This window comes from Sus scrofa, chromosome 1 (assembly GCF_054392235.1).
Source record: "Sus scrofa isolate SSC_HxYL_T2T_F1_AM1 chromosome 1, Sscrofa_HxYL_maternal_Yorkshire_Landrace_v2.0, whole genome shotgun sequence".
Lineage (NCBI taxonomy): Eukaryota > Metazoa > Chordata > Mammalia > Artiodactyla > Suidae > Sus > Sus scrofa.
In genome coordinates, this window is record NC_139383.1 from 108930670 (window position 1) to 108949194 (window position 18525).

Here is an 18525-nt window from a genome sequence, read left to right on the forward strand (position 1 = left end):
CGGCCTACCCTACCATGCTCCTTGAGTTTCAATGTCAAGCATGAGATAATAAGGGTGATAAAGGAGTTCCCATCGTGGCGCAGTGGTTAACAAATCTGACTAGGGACCATGAGGTTGCGGGTTCAGTCCCTGCCCTTGCTCAGTGGGTTAAGGATCCGGCGTTGCCGTGAGCTGTGGTGTAGGTTGCAGACGCGGCTCGGATTCCACGTTGCTGTGGCTCTGGCGTAGGCCCGCAGCTACAGCTCCAATTAGACCCCTAGCCTGGGAACCTCCATATGCCGCAGAAGCCGCCCAAAAAAATAGCAAAAAGACAAAAAAAAAAAAAAAGTGATAAAAAAGGGCCTGAAAACTAAAAGGCAGCATAAATGTGAGGGTTACAAAGAACATTAAAGGTCGTTCAGAGCATCTGGGCGGAGCAAAGGTAGGCAGGATGGGAGGCAAGTCTTAGAGGCACAGGGCTACTCTGCCTGGTGCAGGATGCTCCAGATTCCTAACCAACACCCAATCAAGGCAGCAATCCAATCAGTGCATTGCCCATCAGTGCAGTGTTTCACACCCCCACCCCATCTCTCCCAAACAAAAAGCTCACACATGTTTCCAATGGTCCCCAAGGGGGCGGCATCACCTCCATCACCTATAAGGGTGACTGTCACCAATTATAGGTTTTTCTTCCTCCACTGGATCTTCAAAGATGCTCAATTTCTACATGGTTACATCTGAGAACCTGTGTCAATACTCTCCCAGGACGACATCACACACTCCCAAGGCTTTAATTTAAGTTCCATCTATAGGACAAGGTCTCTCTCAACTCCATCACAAACTCAACTACTAGACAGCTCTATTTGTATATCAGGGGTGGGGGATCTTGCAGGAAACAGTGCCCAAATAAACATTTTTAACACTCCAGAGTGTCTCTTAATCCTTCCCCCCATCTTCCTGGTCTCAGCAGACAGAACTTCGATCTACCCAGAGTCCTAAGTCAGAAACCCAGGAATCCTCTTTTCTGGGGAGGCAGTGACAAAGTGGTCAAGTGCACAGGGTTTGGAATTAGAGGGCCCAGGTTAATATCATCTCAGCCAACTGCCAGCTGTGCCTTAGACAAGATGTGTGACTTCTGTGGTTCTGCTGACAAACCCGTAAAATTGAGTTAGTGCTGCAATAACTATTATGTAACACTCACACATCATGTATGATCTTAAGGAATATTCCCTGTTTATTATTATGCATATCAACAAAGTAAGGAAATAATTTTGAGATGCATAATATACTTTTCTCTTCTATACTGCTTTTACATGGCATTCTCCTTCTTCAACTCAAGGCATTGATTTGTCCCAAGAGGATTAGGATTATTATAAAAAGTGCAAAAGTTCACATTTTGACTGTCAAAACATAATATTCAAGTACTCAGCATAGTGATTGTCTTGAAATTCTGCTTGCTGCTGTGGAGAAATGAATTAAGGGTTTGTTAAATTTCCATTCCAAAATCAAGAGCCAGGTCTGGGGGGAAATAAACATCAATTTCACTATAAATTACAGACAAAGAGAACTTAGGATGTGCAGTGAGGGGAACCAAGAGAGGCTTCTGTCACAAGGAGAGGAGCCTGGAAGAAGGCACACAGTGGGACCAAGGGAAGCTGGCAGTGTCATTTCAACTTGAGCTCTTCACCTCCCACTTTCTGGCTTAGGGGAACCCCTATGACCAGTCCAAGGAAGAAGCCATGTCAAGGGCAAAGTCCAAGTTCAGCTTTGGTATCCTTAAGACTGATGGCACACCAGAACTGCTGGAGGACGAAAAGGATGACCCACAGGATGATGATGCAGGAAAGCAGAATGTGCTTCATGTTTCTCAAAAGGTAGAAGGGCCTTTCAGATGATTTCCTCAAGAGTAAGCCATCTATTTAGATTCTTACAGACCTCCTAAGTGAGGAATTTTGCAATGTCTTGTGGAAAAGTCACTTTGGTGATTTAATACCATGACAGTAAAGACATCTTTGATTAGTTCTAAAAACAATGCATTGCCACTCCAATGCAGTGAGAGAGCAAAGAGCACAAGAGAATAGGACAATCTGGATGCTAAAACGGACACTGCCACTCAGTGATGTGATCTGGACAGGTCTACAACCACAGTGGGGATGCCACATACCTCCCGATGGTTGTACCAAACTGGGATCATCCTCTAGGACCACAGTTTGGATGTAAAGCACTGGAGTACTCTGTTGTCTCAGTATCAACCATTACAGCAAGAAACTATTAGCAAATTTCTATTAATGCAGCCCCCAAGTACTTATATCCCAGGAGAACAGGGGAGGGTCAGGGACTCTTTATCATTCTGGACCTGCACCCCTGGCTTAATTAAAGATGCCAAGTTTCAGGGCATATAGTGAAAAATTGGAATATATTCAAAGGAAGTCAATCAGAATTCTGAACTGTCACACGAGGAATGTGGGCCAGAGCAGGAAGAGTCTAGCTTGGGGAAGAAAAGACGAAAGGCACAATCCCAGAGCAATCTGTCCGGTTGGCTGCTTCAGGAAAGAGGCAGGAACTAGGGTGGGAGAAAGTGATAGTCAGATTGCCTGCTCACCTCTGAGTTCCAAACAGTGGATAAAGAGGACTAGTGGTTTCCAGAAAGACTGGGTACCACAATACTGAAGATGCTGAAAACAAACCCCTACCCTAGAAGATTTGACCTCACAAGCTTTCCAGCTCCCAGCAAGGAACTTTTAGTTATTTCATGCATTTCATGAACATATAATCTGCAAAATAAAATAAGAGGCTCTACAAATATAAGGAAGTAAAATGAACAGCATTATAGAAATGACAACTCATACAAATGGGAAGAAAAATCTCTGCTTTGGATCGCTGAGCTAAAGTTCTTACAATAAGGTAATTTTGATGGATCAATATGTGTAGTGACAAATGGAATAGGAGCCCAATGACCCAGTGGGGAAGCAGAAAGGGAGCAAGCATGTATCGATCCTCAACATTTTAAATGAAGATTGGTGCTCCACATTTAACTTAAATGCAGCTAGACTCTACACAGTTCAACATCTGTATTCACAGGTCCCCAGAAACCTCTCAGTAAGCACAGGGATAGGGGTGCAGCTACTAAGGATGAAGAATCAGATGTTGCCAGACACTAGGACTCTCTCGGCCCTGTGCCTCACTCTTTAATCCCTCTGCTACCGGGTACAAGGCATTTTCTAAAAACACATCCCATGCTTCTAAGTACTCTTAGTAATTGCTCTTCTAAAGAAGGTTAATACCCTTTTTAACCAAAAGGGACGTCTTTGTTAAAGCAGATCATTGATCATGAGTCATTTTGTTCTCTAGTTCTGGGAATATGAGGGATTGAATTAATTTCCATCATCTTGTGGCTGTAGATGCCCCTCCTCTGGCTTCCAAAATCATTGATCTATGATGGGGGCAAGAGCCAGGCAGACTCAAAAAGCACTGCTTTTAAATCTGCCCACTGTGGTTCTAAAGGATGTAAACATAGATCTTTCTCCTGGACATGCTGCATCGCTAACAGGCTTCCTGCAACCTTTCCCATGCACAGACGAGTTCCCTCACTCCCCAAAGCTCTGCTGTTGACAAAGACCAGGTGGGTCACCTGAGTTACACAGGTGGTTTCAGCAAAGTTCCCGATTCTGCTACAAAGATCAAACCCAGGAGTGTTTACAGCAACACCTGAGCCCTATCTGATTAACTCAACCTCTGGGAGTGAGGCCAGGTCCTAGGTAGTTTGGAACCTTCCTGGAGATTCTCCTGCCAGGCAGGGTTGAGAATCACTGCAGAAGAGCCTAGGCAGCTACTAAATTTGGAGAATTCTCTACCTTCTAACAGGCTTCCAAATTCTGTAAACTTCTTTCCTTGATCAAAACTCACTCTCAGGACTTTCCATCGTGGCTCAGCAGTTAACGAACCCGACTGGTATCCATGAGGATGTGGGTTTGATCCCAGGCCTTGCTCAGTGGGTTAAGGATCCAGCATTGTCATGAGCTGTGGTGTAGGCTGAAGACACAGCTTGGATCTTGCTTTGCAGTGGCTGTGGTGTAGGCTGTCAACTGCAGCTCTGATTCGACCCCTAGCCTGGGAACTTCCATATGCCACACATACAGCCCTAAAAAGAAAAAGAAAACCAAACTCTCAGGTCCTTAATTCATACTGAGATGTCAAAAGCCACAGAGCAAAGCTTTAAGACTGAAGAGCCTATTAAAGCTTGTGGCACAGATTCTTCCTGTGAGCACCAGTTCTGAATCCCCCTCATCATAGAGACTCATCTGTTCTAAAAGTTTCCCAAACACCTGTCCAAAGACTTGCTCCTTTCTGAATGAGCTGTAGAGCTTTTTAAAAGCATAAAGGTAGCTGGGTTTCACCCTTCAAATTCTGATTCAATAAAGGTGTGTGTGAGGGCAGGTTTCCCTCAGTGACTCTGAAATTGAATCACCTGGGGGGTGGGGGGCTCTGTTCACTCTCCCCATGGGCAAGGCCAGGACCAGGATTCAATTCTAACCATTTATCTCCTTTATAAAGGACCTCTCCAAGGCTTTCCTCCTTTTCTAAGACAAAACACTGTCCACCATTGCACACCTATGTCCTAATGTAATCAAAGAGCTACTAAAAAAGCAGTGTGCTCTAGCCCAATCTAGAAAAGTGACACTGACAGAGGAATAATAGCCAGGCATTCTTAATTCTGTCTCCCATCATGGGAAGAGCTGGCACCTTCTTCCCACTGTAGCACGCTGATAAGAGCCATGGCAGGTGGCCAGGGGACAGATGTCCTCTGTGGATCATGAACTAGTCCACAAAGACTATTTCATCGATGACTTCAGATACTTCCCTGGACACTAGACAAGTCATCTGTTTTTCCCTATCTATAAGGAAAACTGACAGCAAGCTCCCTCTGAAACATGTATTTATAAATTACTTCCTGTGCTACAGTACTAGTATGCAGTGCACATTATCAGAGAGACACCAACAAAATTTTAAATCTTAAAAGGCTGTGAAAAAAAAGTTCTAATATTTTCTTCCCACAGTCCAGTGACTCTTCCAAAAACCAACATTCCAACAGTATGAAGTCTGCTGCCCTGATTAACTAATGAACCACTGCAGGGACTGGAAGTGACCAGGTCTCACTTCTATCCAATTGTGAAAAGTTGCTTGCCAGGCTCCAGCACATGCTCAGTTAGTGATATCAGGCAGGTTGTCTTTTTTTTTTTTTAACTCAATGAATTTTACTACATTTATAAGATGTACAATGATCATCACAACCCAATTTTATAGTATTTCCATCCCAAACCCCCAGGGCATACCCCACCCTCCAACCTGTCTCCTTTGGAAACCATAAGTTTTTCAAAGTCTGTGAGTCAGTATCTGTTCTGCAAAGAAGTTCATTGTGTCCTTTTTTAAGATTCTACATGTAAGTGATAGCATTTGATGTTGGTATCTCACTGTCTAACTTCACTTAGCATGATAATTTCTGGGTCCATATATATTGCTGAAAATGCCGTTATTTCTTTCCTTTTAAATGGCTGAGTAATATTCCATTGTGTATATGTACAATGTCTTCTTGATCCATTGGTCTGTTGATGGACATTTAGGTTGTTACCATGTCTTGGCTATTGCAGATAGTGCTGCGATGAACATTGGAGTACGTGTATCTTTTCAAGTCATGGTTTTCTCTGGATAGATGCCCAGGAGTGGGATTGCTGGATCAAATAGTAATTCTACTTTGAGTTTTCTGAGGAATCTCCATACTATTTTCCACAGTACTTGCACCAATGTACATTCCCACCAACAGTATAATAGGGTTCCTTTTAATCCACACCCGCTGCATATGGAGGTTCCCAGGCTAGGGGTTGAATCAGAGCTACAGCTGCTGGCCTACACCACAGCCACAGAAACATGGCATCCAAGCTGCATTTGCGACCTACGCCACAGCTCATGGCTACACTGGATCCTTGACCCACTGAGCAAGGCCAGGGATCGAACCCACAACCTCATGGTTCCTAGTCGGATTTGTTTCCACTGTGCCACAAGGGGACTCCATCCCCATTTTAAAAATGCAGGCACTGCTGCAAAGTGAGGTTTAGTGACTTGCCAAGGTCACACGGCCAAGATGTCTTGAGAACCCAGGTGGCCTTGTCCCTGGATGCCAAGCCACCTTGCTTCATGGTGTTTTTCCCTTTCTGCTAAACTTGGGCACATTAGCAGATGAGGTTCACAGCTACTCTGCCTTTTGGGATATGTGTAAAAATACATGGTTAAAAAGCAAAAGAAAGAGTGGGTAACATGGTGTGAGAGGCATTATCACGATTTAAATAAAAATGCCATTTCACCCTGCTACACTTCACATTTTATTAGCCTTTTTCACTGAAAATTATTTCAGACACCCTGAAAAACTAACTCTTATTCTCCTTCCACCACCACCATGAATTCTGAAAGCAGCCCCTGTGAGGTGTCAAGTGTGCCTCAGGCAGCAGAACAAGGCTGTGTAATGAAAACAGTGGGGGGTGAGCATGTCCAGTGGGCCCTCCCAACACTAGATGTGGGGCCCAGGCCCAAGCGCATGAAGCACAGGTTATTTCTTATAATAACTGGAGAAGAAAAGGACATCACACATCCTCTAGTTTCTGTTGAGGAAGCGGAGGTGCCTTAAGTGAAAGAACTTCACCACATGAAACATGGCAGAGATGCAATGAGGCTGGGGTGCACAAGGCATGTCTGACCACGTGGTGTGCACAGGTTTTAACAGGATTTAAAACACAGGCGAGGACCGGACTAAATTTGAGTTCTATGAGATTAAATTATCAGTACCAAGTGAAAGAACTGCTCCCAGCATGTTATAGGAATCCATCCAAATTAACACCTCTTAATCACAGATAAGAAAAGAAGCCAAAGATTTGTTAAATTTGCACATACATCAAGCCAGGGAGACCTAATATATCAGATGCAAAAATCAGGGTTCAAAAAGATATACTGCAACAATGGAACACAGGGACAAGAGGTGAAATTTAATACAGATAACTGCGAATCTTGCTCAGCACATAAAAAAAATCAATCACGAGAGTGCAGAAAAAGGCAACTTATCTTAAAAGAAGTTTGAATTTACAGTGACAGAAAGTAGATGGTGGCTACCTGGTGGAAGATTTCAAAGAAACACAAAGAAACTTTGGGGAGTTGAAGAAATGTTCTTCACATAGATCATGGTTGTGACAGTTTCTTGAGTATTTGCATATGTCAAAAATGTCAAATCATATGTGCAATTTAATGTGTATAACTGCACTTTAAATATGCACAGCTTATTGCTAGTCAACTAACCCTCATTACAGTTGTAATAAAGTAATTCTTGTGCATATGTGGGCCGGGAAGGGGAAACAGGAATTAACAGCTTGCAAATTTAGTAAAAGTCAGCAATATGAAATGCCTGACCAGTCAGAGCAATTGTAGGATCCTCTGAAAGAAATTATGTGTGAGGCAGAACTTCTTGCCTCACCTGGAAGATCGCATTTAGAGACCACAGATATAAAAGAAAAAGACTGGAGGGTGTCCATGGGTGACCCACAATGGGAGAGGGAGCCGGATGCTCAGCCAGAGTCGAGGAGAGGGGCTGCCACTATGAAAATGCCCACTGCCCTGTACAGGTGCACAGGATGGAGCTCAGACCCACAGGTGAGAACAACAGGAGATGAGTAGAGCTATGTGTATGGGCAAATTCCCAACAATGAAAGCTGGTAAAAATGGAGCTCTCGTCATGGCTCGTCAGGTTAAGAACCAGACCCAGTGTTTGTGAGGAGACACATCGCCACGGTCAGACCCTGGACACTCCTGTACCACAAATGTATTTCAGAGAAACAAAACCTGGCTCTGCTCACATCACCAAAAGCATGAGGCTCAATCAGAAAGGAGTTCCTGTGGTGGCTCAGTGGTTAATGGATCCAACTAGGAACCATGAGGTTGCAGGTTCGGTCCCTGGCTTTGTTCAGTGGGTTAGGGATCCAGCGTTTCCATGAGCTGTGATGTGGGTCGCAGACGCGGCTTGGATCTAGCATTGCTGTGGCTCTGGCATAGGCCGATGGCTACAGCTCCGATTGGACCCCTAGCCTGGGAACCTCCATATGCTGCAGAAGCAGTGGCCCTAGAAAAGACAAAAAACAAAGTCCTTCACATCCAGAATTTCTTCTCCAAAACATACAACAACCTGCAATAATAAACCCTTACATCAAAAAGTAAGGAAGAAATTGACACTATTTTAGTTAAAACTTCATCTCAAAGTATGAATTTATGTCATGTACATGCAGTTCTTTTTTTTTTTTCTCGTCTTTTTAGGGCCGCACTCATGGCATATGGAAGTCCCCAGGCTAGGGCTCGAATTGGAGCTGCAGCTGCTGGCCTACACCACAGCCACAGCAATGTGGGATCTGAGCCGCATCTGAGACCTATATCCCAGCTCACGGCAATGCTGGATCTTTAACCCACTGAGAGAGGCCAGGGATCAAACCCTAGGCCTTGTGGATACTAGTTGGGTTTGTTACCGCTGAGCCACAATGGGAAACTCCCTGAGGTTCTTTTTAAAAAATAATTTTCCCAAAGAAACAAATTCCACACTGTCTATAGCTTAAAAGAAATTCTGAAATGTCCCTAGTCCATGCTTGTGTATCCCAGAGTATTCCACCCCAAGGACAAGGAAGATAAAGTTGTCAATTTTTTTTTTTTTTTTTGACCTCTGGAGGTGGAAAATGTAGAACTTCCTCATTTTTCCTCCCTCTAAAACACCAACACCATTCCACTGTCAGGACCTCTGCAGGAACACTTCCACAGGAGAGGGCAGGTGTCACTCAGCCCCCACAGGTGTGTGGAGCCACATTCCCCTTCCCGGGGACTCCAGGCAGGTGTAGTCCCATACTTCACCCTTAGTCACAGTTCAGCTGCACAGCAGAGCCAAATAGAAAGGTGTGTGCTCAACTACCTTGGCTACCTGAGCAAATGAATTTTCTTCATAGTGTCCTCACTCTCTTTCAACAAATAACACAAAAGCTCAAAAAAAAAAAAAATCAGACCTGGGGTGCACAATGAGACTCCCACAAGCAGAGCTAGGACATACACCAAAATTCTCATCTCACTGTGGAATTTAGTTACTTTTGAGCTAGTAGGGGGAAGGTCTATCCTTCAGTCCTCATGGCCAAGAGGACCAGAGTCTGCTCTGTTCTTGGGAAGACTACCTGGGGCCAGTCAATAGGCCCCACAGAGGGAAGAGGCACAACTTCTTAGCTAGTGCAGACAGCTTCAAGGCAGACAGACTGTGTCTGAATTCCAGCCCCGCCAATCTACTACCATTCATAATACAGTCATTGAAACAGGCAAGGTAGAAGTTTCCACTGTGGTGCAGTGGGTTAAGAATCTGACTGCAGTGACTCAAGTCACTGTGGAGGTGGAGGTTTGATCCCCAGCCAGTGCAGTGGGTTAAAGGATCCAGCGCAGATCATAGCTGCAGTCTGGATTCAATCTCTGGCCCGGGAACTTCCGTATGCCATAGGTGCGGCCATAAAAAAAATAATAATTAAAATAAAAAAATAAACAGGCAAGGTATTTCTCATGAGAATCTAAGCTTCTCATGAGAAGGTGTTCTTGTCCTTGGAAATGGGATAGGAATATGGAGAGAAGGACAAGATGTTGAAATAGGGCCCATCAGAGAAAAACCGTTCTTTGAGCAGCCCTTGTATCATACTATCTCTTTATCTCAGAAGCTCTAAAATGTCTCCATTGCTCTAGGCCAGCATTTCCCAAAGAGTCCTTGAGATAATCCTTGAAAACAGTTTTGTGTCTAAATATGATTTGCAAGCCCAGCATAACACATCTCCATCTTGGAGACCAGAATGTACGTCAAAACAACTGCTCTGAGAAGCCCTCCTGCCTTGAAGGCAGATGTTTCCCTTGATTAATTCAGGGTTTCCTAAACTTGTCTCACCATCTTTGTACCCTTTTTAATAGAATACACTTTGCTCCCACAGTTCACCCCGCCTTCAGAGGCCTCCACAACCCGCCACCCTGTCTCTAATGGCAGAGTCCACAACCCCCTACGGACCCACTTATCACCTGGGTTAACCTTCCCAGGTGCTGTTCCCTGACCATGCCTTTAGTGCATCATAGCTGTGTAGAGCTGTAACTCAAAGGACACACACACGTCAAGTATACAATTCAATGGGTTTCAGTGCATTTACAGAGTTATGCTTCCATTGCTACAATTGGTTACAGAACCTGTCATCACTTCTCCCCTCCCTGACCAAAAAAAGAGACATATCTCATTCCCCCTCCAACGTTAGGCAAATACTAACCACCCCTCTCTAGAGATGTCTATTCTAGACATTTCTTATCAGTAGAATCACATAGTCTCTTATGTCTGGCTTCTTTCACTTAGGAATGTCTTCAAGGTTCCTCCATGTGGTACTTTGTATCAGTATTTTGTTCCTTTTATGAGTTAAGTAATATTCCATTGTCTGGATATAACCACATTTTATTTATCCACTGGCCAGCTGGTAGTCATGTACCTTGTTGCCACCTTTTGGCTACTATGAATACTTCTGCTACAAATATCTGTGGATAAGTTTCTGTGTTAACCTATGTCTTCATTTCTCTTGGGTACCCAAGAGTAGAATTGCTGAGTCATGTGGTAACTCTGTCTAACCTTCTGAAGAACTTCCAGACCATTTTACAAAGCGGCTGCACCATTTTACCTTCCCACTAGCAGCACAGGAGGATTCTAATTTCTCCACATCTTTGCCAGCACTTGTTTTTATGTGTTTTCCATTATAAACATCCGAGGGGGTGTGAAGCATTATGTCATCATGCTTTCATGACCGTGTTTTTTGATGCTCCCTTTTGGGGTAATGGTCACTCTATTCCATTTAGTTAGATGTCTGCTTCTCACTCCAAGTTCCCTACCAATTCCTCAAGATCCAGCTGAAATCCTACAGTTTTCTTAGACAGGGTGTGACATCTCTCAAGTCAATTCAGATGACCCTGAGAATAGCCTCAATATACAGTTTCTGAAGTTATAGGCTTTGGGACTTACTAGGTCCTCTTTCTCCAACCAGAATGCGAACTCTTTAAGAAGTGGGGGGGGCCTTTTTTTTTTTTTTACTGTGCATTCAGGAAGGAGCCTATCAAATAAACTGATACTTCAAAAATGTTCGCTGATATAATTTAACACAGGAGCTGAGACTGGAGTTGGAGGGGGTGCTAAAAATGAGGGAAAGGGCATTTGGTATCTCAAACTGGGAGGGAGGAGCAGAAATAAAATGACGGTCAGTCCTTTCTCTCACAGTGAGCTATAGGTTCTTAGGCAAAAGACAGAATTCATGAATTGGAGAGTTTATATTACTCTAACCTTTTTCTCCACTGGCAGGCTCCACCAACTCTCACATCTGGTCTTGAATTCAATAGGGACGGGGACAATGAACCAATCCTCTCTGCTTACTGGGTGTCCTCACACTTTCCATGCAGCACTGCAGGGCTCTGCAGAAACTCTCGCGATGGAGGTGAAGGTCTGGATGCAGCCCTTCAAGCTTTGGCAGAGTCCCCCCCACCAACACACTCAAAGCATCAAGAGTGGAAGAGTCCCTGCATGAACCATATCAAGAAAGAAAACCCAGTCCCCAGTGAATCGAGAGAAAGAACTGCTGAGTCCAAGGCTCACTGAGTCACAGTCACCAAAGACTGGGAGTCATTACCTTCAGTTTCTTTGAACCCTTTCTTTCACCCAATGGTGATGGAGGCTCAGTTCAACACAAACTGTGTTAGACTATGGTTACTTGATCCATATAACAATTATTTTAACAACTACTGATGAGTCAGAAAGAGCAAGCACTGTTGGCAAGTACGTTAAATGAATGCATTCTAGTGTTCAAAGACGCCAGAGAAGGCCTGTAATGGAAACACAGCAAAAACCTCCCCTGCATGTAACCAGTGGGTCTCCCTCTTTCCTTGCACAGCACAGATTCTGCTGGGGCTTCTAATATGCCTCTTAGATCAATAGCAGTAACCCTGAGCTGCTGACAATAGAACTTATTCAAAAATAGCTCTCTCCCGTGGCCACGTGTGCTGGCCTTATACTTTTAATGCACATTCAGGAGGAAAAATTGCACAAGAATTTCAGCAAAATGATGTGACTACACCCTGGGACTCAGTGGGTAAAATGAGTATAAACCTTAAGGCCTTAAACAAAACCCTTAAGGAAGCAATTCCATGTCCAAATTTAACATCCAAACCCCTTAATCATCAAGTGCATTACCCTAGGGAAGATTGTATCACCACCGCTCTGGGTGCCCACACCTCCCTTTCCCTCTAACGGGTGCCAACAAGGACCCAAATGAGTACACAACCCAAGAACAGGATACCCCAAGCATAGCTTTGGGCACGGAAAGGATGAATGTAGGCATTTAACCAAGAGGCTCTATGGTGTGGAAAAAGCTTGGAGGCTAGAAGTTTCTCAAAGCTGCAGGGGAGCCTCAAGAAGTCTGATAAAGAACAGCAACTTCTGATACACTGATGTGCATCTGGCTAAGGGACAGGACTGGGATGGAAAGCAAACATTCACGACATCCTGAAAGGCAGGTCCCAGGGAGCTGGCAGAGCCTTCAGTGTGGTAGGAAGGTGCTGGAAAGAGGCCATACTCACCTTCTCCCAGAGGACCATGAAGAAACCATCTGCAAGGAGGAAGGATTGTCTTCTTCACAGGAAACCAAGGAAGACTCAGCTTAAATGATTCTCCTGAGACCACTGTGCAGGCTTCCTTCACTGTGCAGACATGTGCTGTATCACAGCACCCGCCCCTCATTCTTCCCCCCCATACGATCTGACCTTGAACCACAGTGCTGTCAGGAGCTGTGTGCCTCAGCAGGTTACCAGGTGAAGTGACTCCTGCTCAAGCCCTGATAGCAGACTGGAATAGTCGGTGGTCTTTCTTAGGGCATTAGAGAAGTCAAAGGTCATGGTCATTTTAGCTCCACAATCTTTTATTATAGAGAAACGAAATGATTATAGACCATTCTACTTACTAAATTGCTCAGTTATCCAATCACTGCCTTTATTGAATATCATCATTGCATATCCATAAGGAAGTAGACTTTTTATGTACTGATCTCCACAGCCAGCAATAAAACATTATAAATTAGTAAGGAAGCCTATATATAACACTCTGTCCTCGTGGAAACTTTCACTGGGATGAAAATTATACTCTGATATCCACTGAAGAATAGACCACCTTAAATGAGATTCTCACGCAGCCCTCTCACTAAATTAGCCTAAGTAATCTCCTTTCCCCCAAAACAACTTCTATCTGCTGCCAGCTCCATAAGATGTTCTCTAGAGGTGGCAAGAAAGATTTAACTGAAAGGACTTAGCATTTTGGTGTTAATTGGAATACAGATTTCCACCAAAACTTTGGTAAAACTATCTTTCCCTGTATTATACTTTGACAGCTCAAGACCAAAATGGTGGTGGTTAATTTTAGCTGTCAGCTTGGCTAGGCCACAGTTCCCAGACATTTTGTCAAACACTAGTCTGGACACTGCTGTGAAGGTTTTTTTATATGAAATTATCAGTTTTATCAGTAGACTTTGAGTAAAGTGGATTACCCTCATAATACAGGTGGGTCACACCCAATCAGTCGAAGGTCCTGTGGGGAGGGGGAAGGACATTCCACACCAAAGAGAAGTTGGCTAGTAGAATTCCCTCAGGCTCAAAATGCAGCAGCATCTTTTCTCTGGATCTCCAGCCTGCCAGGCTACCCTGGAGATTTTGGACATGCCAAGCCTACACAACTGCACAAGCCCAATCCTTAAAATAAAAATCCCTCTCTCCGTACACATACACCCACACTCCATATTGGTTCTGTTGCCCTGCAGAACCATGATTAATACCATTCACCTAACCCACTTCGTTTTTTGTTTTTTTGTGGTTTTTTGGTTTTTTTTTTTTTTTTTTTTTTTTGTCTTTTTGCCATTTCTTGGGCCACTCTCATGGCATATGGAGGTTCCCAGGCTAGGGGTCTAATCAGAGCTGTAGCCCCCAGCCTACACCACAGCCATAGCAACTTGGGATCTGAGCCGCATCTGCAACCTACACCACAGCTCACAGCAACACCAGATCCTTAACCCACTGAGCAAGGCCAGGGATCGAACCCGCAACCTCATGCTTCCTAGTTGGATTCGTTAACCACTGCGCCACAATGGGAACTCGCACCTAACCCACTTTCTGATGAAACAGACCTCTACCTATCTTTCAGAGTCAGAAAGAAAAGAGTAAAATGAGAGATCTGCTTAAGTGACTAAACAGAACTCCACTTCAAGGCTAGAAACTCAAAACCACTATGCATGACTGCCAATTTGAAATTGCCATTTCTGCCCCAGATGTCTGGTATCAAGAAGCTGTCAAAGAGTCCTGGTTCCTTCAAAAGGGAGCCTACACTTCATTCACTATAAAATGAGTGGTGATGCTATACAGTGGATTCATTACACCTGGAGGGGAGAGGACCAAAAGAAAGTCAAGGAGAGATGAAATGCTAGGCATTAATTGTACTGCTCAAAAATAAAATAAGTCTACAGAGCTACTGTTCTCCAAGCCTAGGTTCAAGTTCACAAGAATAAGATGAAGACATGAGGAAACGTGGTAAGAAAAGAACCTGGGCTTGTTTGGTTTCTAACTCTCTTTCTCAATCCCAGAATCACCATTCCACCATCGAGAGAAAGCAACCCAATAAGGGAGACACTCCCCAAGGCCGACTTCTGGGCTGAGGTTATTCTTACCTGGCCATCTGCTTGTAGGCTTCCTCTGCCACAGCAAAGATGTGAGGGTCCATGTCCCCCATGTTCTGGCCACTGTAGGCATAGATGACATCTTGACCATAGATTGGCAACTGTTCATAAGGATTAATGGCAACAAGCACGATACCTGCAAACAGACAATGCAGTCAGATTCTGATATAGCACGATGGCCTCTCAACATGAGCTTTAAAGGCTCCTGATTACACACATCAATACAACCTAATCGTATATGTCACACACATCAAAGAAAGAAACAGTAACAGAGTAAGTCTTAACCAATCATTCAACTAAGTTAAGATATATCTGTGTTTACCAGGCATTCTGCTAGGCCCTGATGGAGAAAAGAGTGACAGGCCAGGCCTTCTAAATGCAATAAGCACACACATGCATGGGCACATGCACGCACGCACACACACACACACACACACACACACAAATGCTCGACAAACTGAATTTATAAAATAAATACATGTAAAGTGTTGCAGGATCAGAAAGAAGAGGCTTAACCCTAAAAACAGATGCTCGGCTTAAAAAGTCATCTCAGAATTAAAATCTAGAAGAAAGACTATTAATTTCTCATTTGCATGTGGGTTATCATAACTAAAATACCATTTGTGAACAGGAAATACTATTTACACACCTTAATGTCAAATCTTGGCTCAGCCAATTATTAATTGCGTGACTTTGCCCAATTACTTAGCCTCTAAATACCTTAGTTTCCTGGACTGTAAGAAGGGGAATAATAATTGCATTTTCCTGGTTATCCTGAGGATAAAATGATTAATAGAGTGAACATTTAGACCAACATCTTGAATGGTAAGTGCTGAGTGTTGGCTATTTTTTATTAGCTCGCATCACATTGTATCATGTACTAACTTTCATGTCACTATTTCTTCCATCTTGTGTTCCCAAAAGGATACACTGCAATGATGGACTCAATAAGTACATATTGAATGAAGGGCTAGCAAATCCTTTAACCCCTCAGATCTCTGATGGAAGGGCAAGGTAAACTGACATTTGGGAATGTGCATAGACAGAAAATATAAATTCAATATTCAAGACAAGACAAATTCATGCCTTTTTCTTTAACATAAAAGCACATACTGGATTTCAAGGGAACAATTGACAGGGGTATGAAAAATGCAAGCCTTTCCAGTCATGTAGGGAAGAGGAGGCAGGAATGGAAAGAGTCACTGGCAGGATAGGAGAGCTCCTGCGCTGTGTGTTCCCCTTCGGTCTTTGAAAAGAACCATGGTCAAGAGGATGAGAAGACAAAACATAGACAGATCCAATAAAGGACTGTTTTCCAAAAATATACAAAAACTCTTTTTTGTTTGTTTGTTTGTTTTTGGTTTTTTTTTTTTTTTTTTGTCTTTTTGCTATTTTTTGGGCCGCCCCTGCGGCATATGGAGGTTCCCAGGCTAGGGGTCAAATCGGAGCCATAGCCACCGGCCTACGCCAGAGCCACAGCAACGCGGAATCCGAGCCGCGTCTGCAACCTACACCACAGCTCACGGCAACGCCGGATCGTTAACCCACTGAGCAAGGGCAGGGACCGAACCCGCAACCTCATGGTTCCTAGTCGGATTCGTTAACCACTGCGCCACAACGGGAACTCCCAAAAATATACAAAAACTCTTAAAGCAATAAGGAAATGAACCATCTGATTAAAAAATAGGCAAAAGACCTAAACAAAGACCACACCAAAGAAGATGTACAGATGGCAAATAACCATGTGAAAAGGTGTTCCACATCATAAGTGATTTGGGAATGCACCAATGAGATACCATTACACACCTATTATGGCCAAAATCGAAAACACTGACAATGCTAAATATTGGCAAGGATGTGGAACAAAGGAAAATTTTATTTCATCACAGGTGGGAATGCAAAATGGCACAGGCACTGTAGAAGTTTCTTATGAAACTAAACATGCTCTTACCATATGATCCAATAATCATACTCCTTGGTATTTATCCAAAGGAACTGAAAACATATCCACACAGAAACCTGCACATGGACGTTTATAACAGTTATGTTCTTAACTGCCGAAACTAAGATGTTCTACAATAAGTGAATGGAGACCAATTGTGGTCCATCAAACAATGGGATCTTAGTGTTATAAAGAAATGATTGACCAATATATGAAAAGACCTAGGGGGAACTTAAATACCTATTACTAAGTGGAAAAAGCCAATCATTCCACACACAGTGATAGCAACCATATGAAATTCTATAAAGGCAAAATTAAGGAGACAGTATGAAGGATCAGTGGTTGCCAGGGACTGGGGGAAGAGAGGGATGAAGGGGCAGAGAACAGATGACTTTGAGGGCAGTGAGACTACTGTGATGATACCCTAACAGTGGGTACATGTCATTATACATTTGTCCAGACCGACAGAACATACAATACCAAGAGTGACCTGATGTAAACTATGAACTTCGGGTGATAATGATGTGTCATTGTTGGTTCATCAGTTTAAACAAATGGGTCACTCTTGAGCAGATGCTGATAGTTGGGGAGCCTGTTCATGTGCAGGGGAAGGGGGTAAATAAGAAATCTCTGTACCTTCCACTCAGTTTTCCTCTCAACCTAAAACTGCTGTGAAATTTAAAGTCTATTTAAAAGTGGGAAAATATGAGACAGAGACCTGAAATGTAATAAGCCACATTTTCCAAGTAAAGAGGAAAAAAAGCACTCAAGTCCTCTTCAGATGAAAATCTGCCAGAAAGGACAAGCTCGACTGAAAAAGAAGGCCCAGAACTCTGAAAAACACCACTTCATAAAGGGCATGACTTGGAGAATTCTCTTAAACAATAGTCTCACATATTCTATTGGTTACTGAGAGTTGCATAAAACCTTAATTCATGCAGCATTCCATTCAGATTTTGATACTGTACTCTGAAGTCTCACATTTTCCTAAAACATCTCAGTCCCTCCTGAGTGGTAAGAGTGTTTCTTGGGGACTTAGAATTCTGAGCTATGTCAGTCACTCTGAACAGCTGAAGCTGGAGGATCCATAGCACGTTTGGATGAATAGCTGCAGACACCAGGACCTCTTAAAAGGAATGCCTTTAAAAAGCAAAGCTGATGATCATTCATAACTTTCTCCAAAAAGGGAGGTTTTCAAAAATCTTTAAAAAAAAAAAAATACCCACACTATATTGAGGGCTCTGATAATTAAGAGTTTCTTTCAAATCAAACTCCTGCTCACTAGCAGTTGCGGGAAAGGGGCTTTGGAAACTTTCAAGCGCTAAATCAATATGCTATTCCTGGATCCTGAAATCTGGCAGAAAAGCTCATCCTAACTTAGTAGCCAACCGACCAGTTCCAAACCAAAGTCGAACGTCACAGTGAAAAGACCCTGATCCCTGAGGGCTCACGGATGATCACAGACAAAGCGCTGAAGCACAACTCCCCACAAAGAAGCCCTTGGCTGATTCCGCAGATCCGAAAATGCTCTGCCTCTCCAACGACCGTACCTAGGGTTCTCGTTTTCACCACACCACTTAACAATCCTCTGAAGAACAGAAGTCAAAATTTGGGATGGCGAGTTCCTGTTGTGGCTCAGCAGGTTAAGAACTCGATGTAGCATCCACAAGGAAGCAGGTTTGATCCCTGGCCCTGCTTAGTGGGTTAAGCAAGCTGCAGTGCAGGTCACAGATGCAGCTCAGATCCTGCATTGCTGTGGCTGTGGTGCAG

The 18525-nt window shown here is 43.5% G+C and overlaps 1 protein-coding gene across 5 annotated transcripts in view; it reads right to left on the reverse strand.

The window, feature by feature from the left end:
• MYO5B (myosin VB) overlaps positions 1-18525 on the reverse strand; it is a 386641-nt gene that overhangs the window by 182114 nt on the left and 186002 nt on the right. For all 5 annotated transcript variants that reach the window (XM_021093027.2, XM_021093023.2, XM_021093028.2 and 2 more), the window contains one exon: positions 14805-14949. In XM_021093027.2, coding sequence (XP_020948686.2) covers positions 14805-14949 — 145 coding nt within the window. The remainder of the gene's footprint in view (positions 1-14804; positions 14950-18525) is intronic.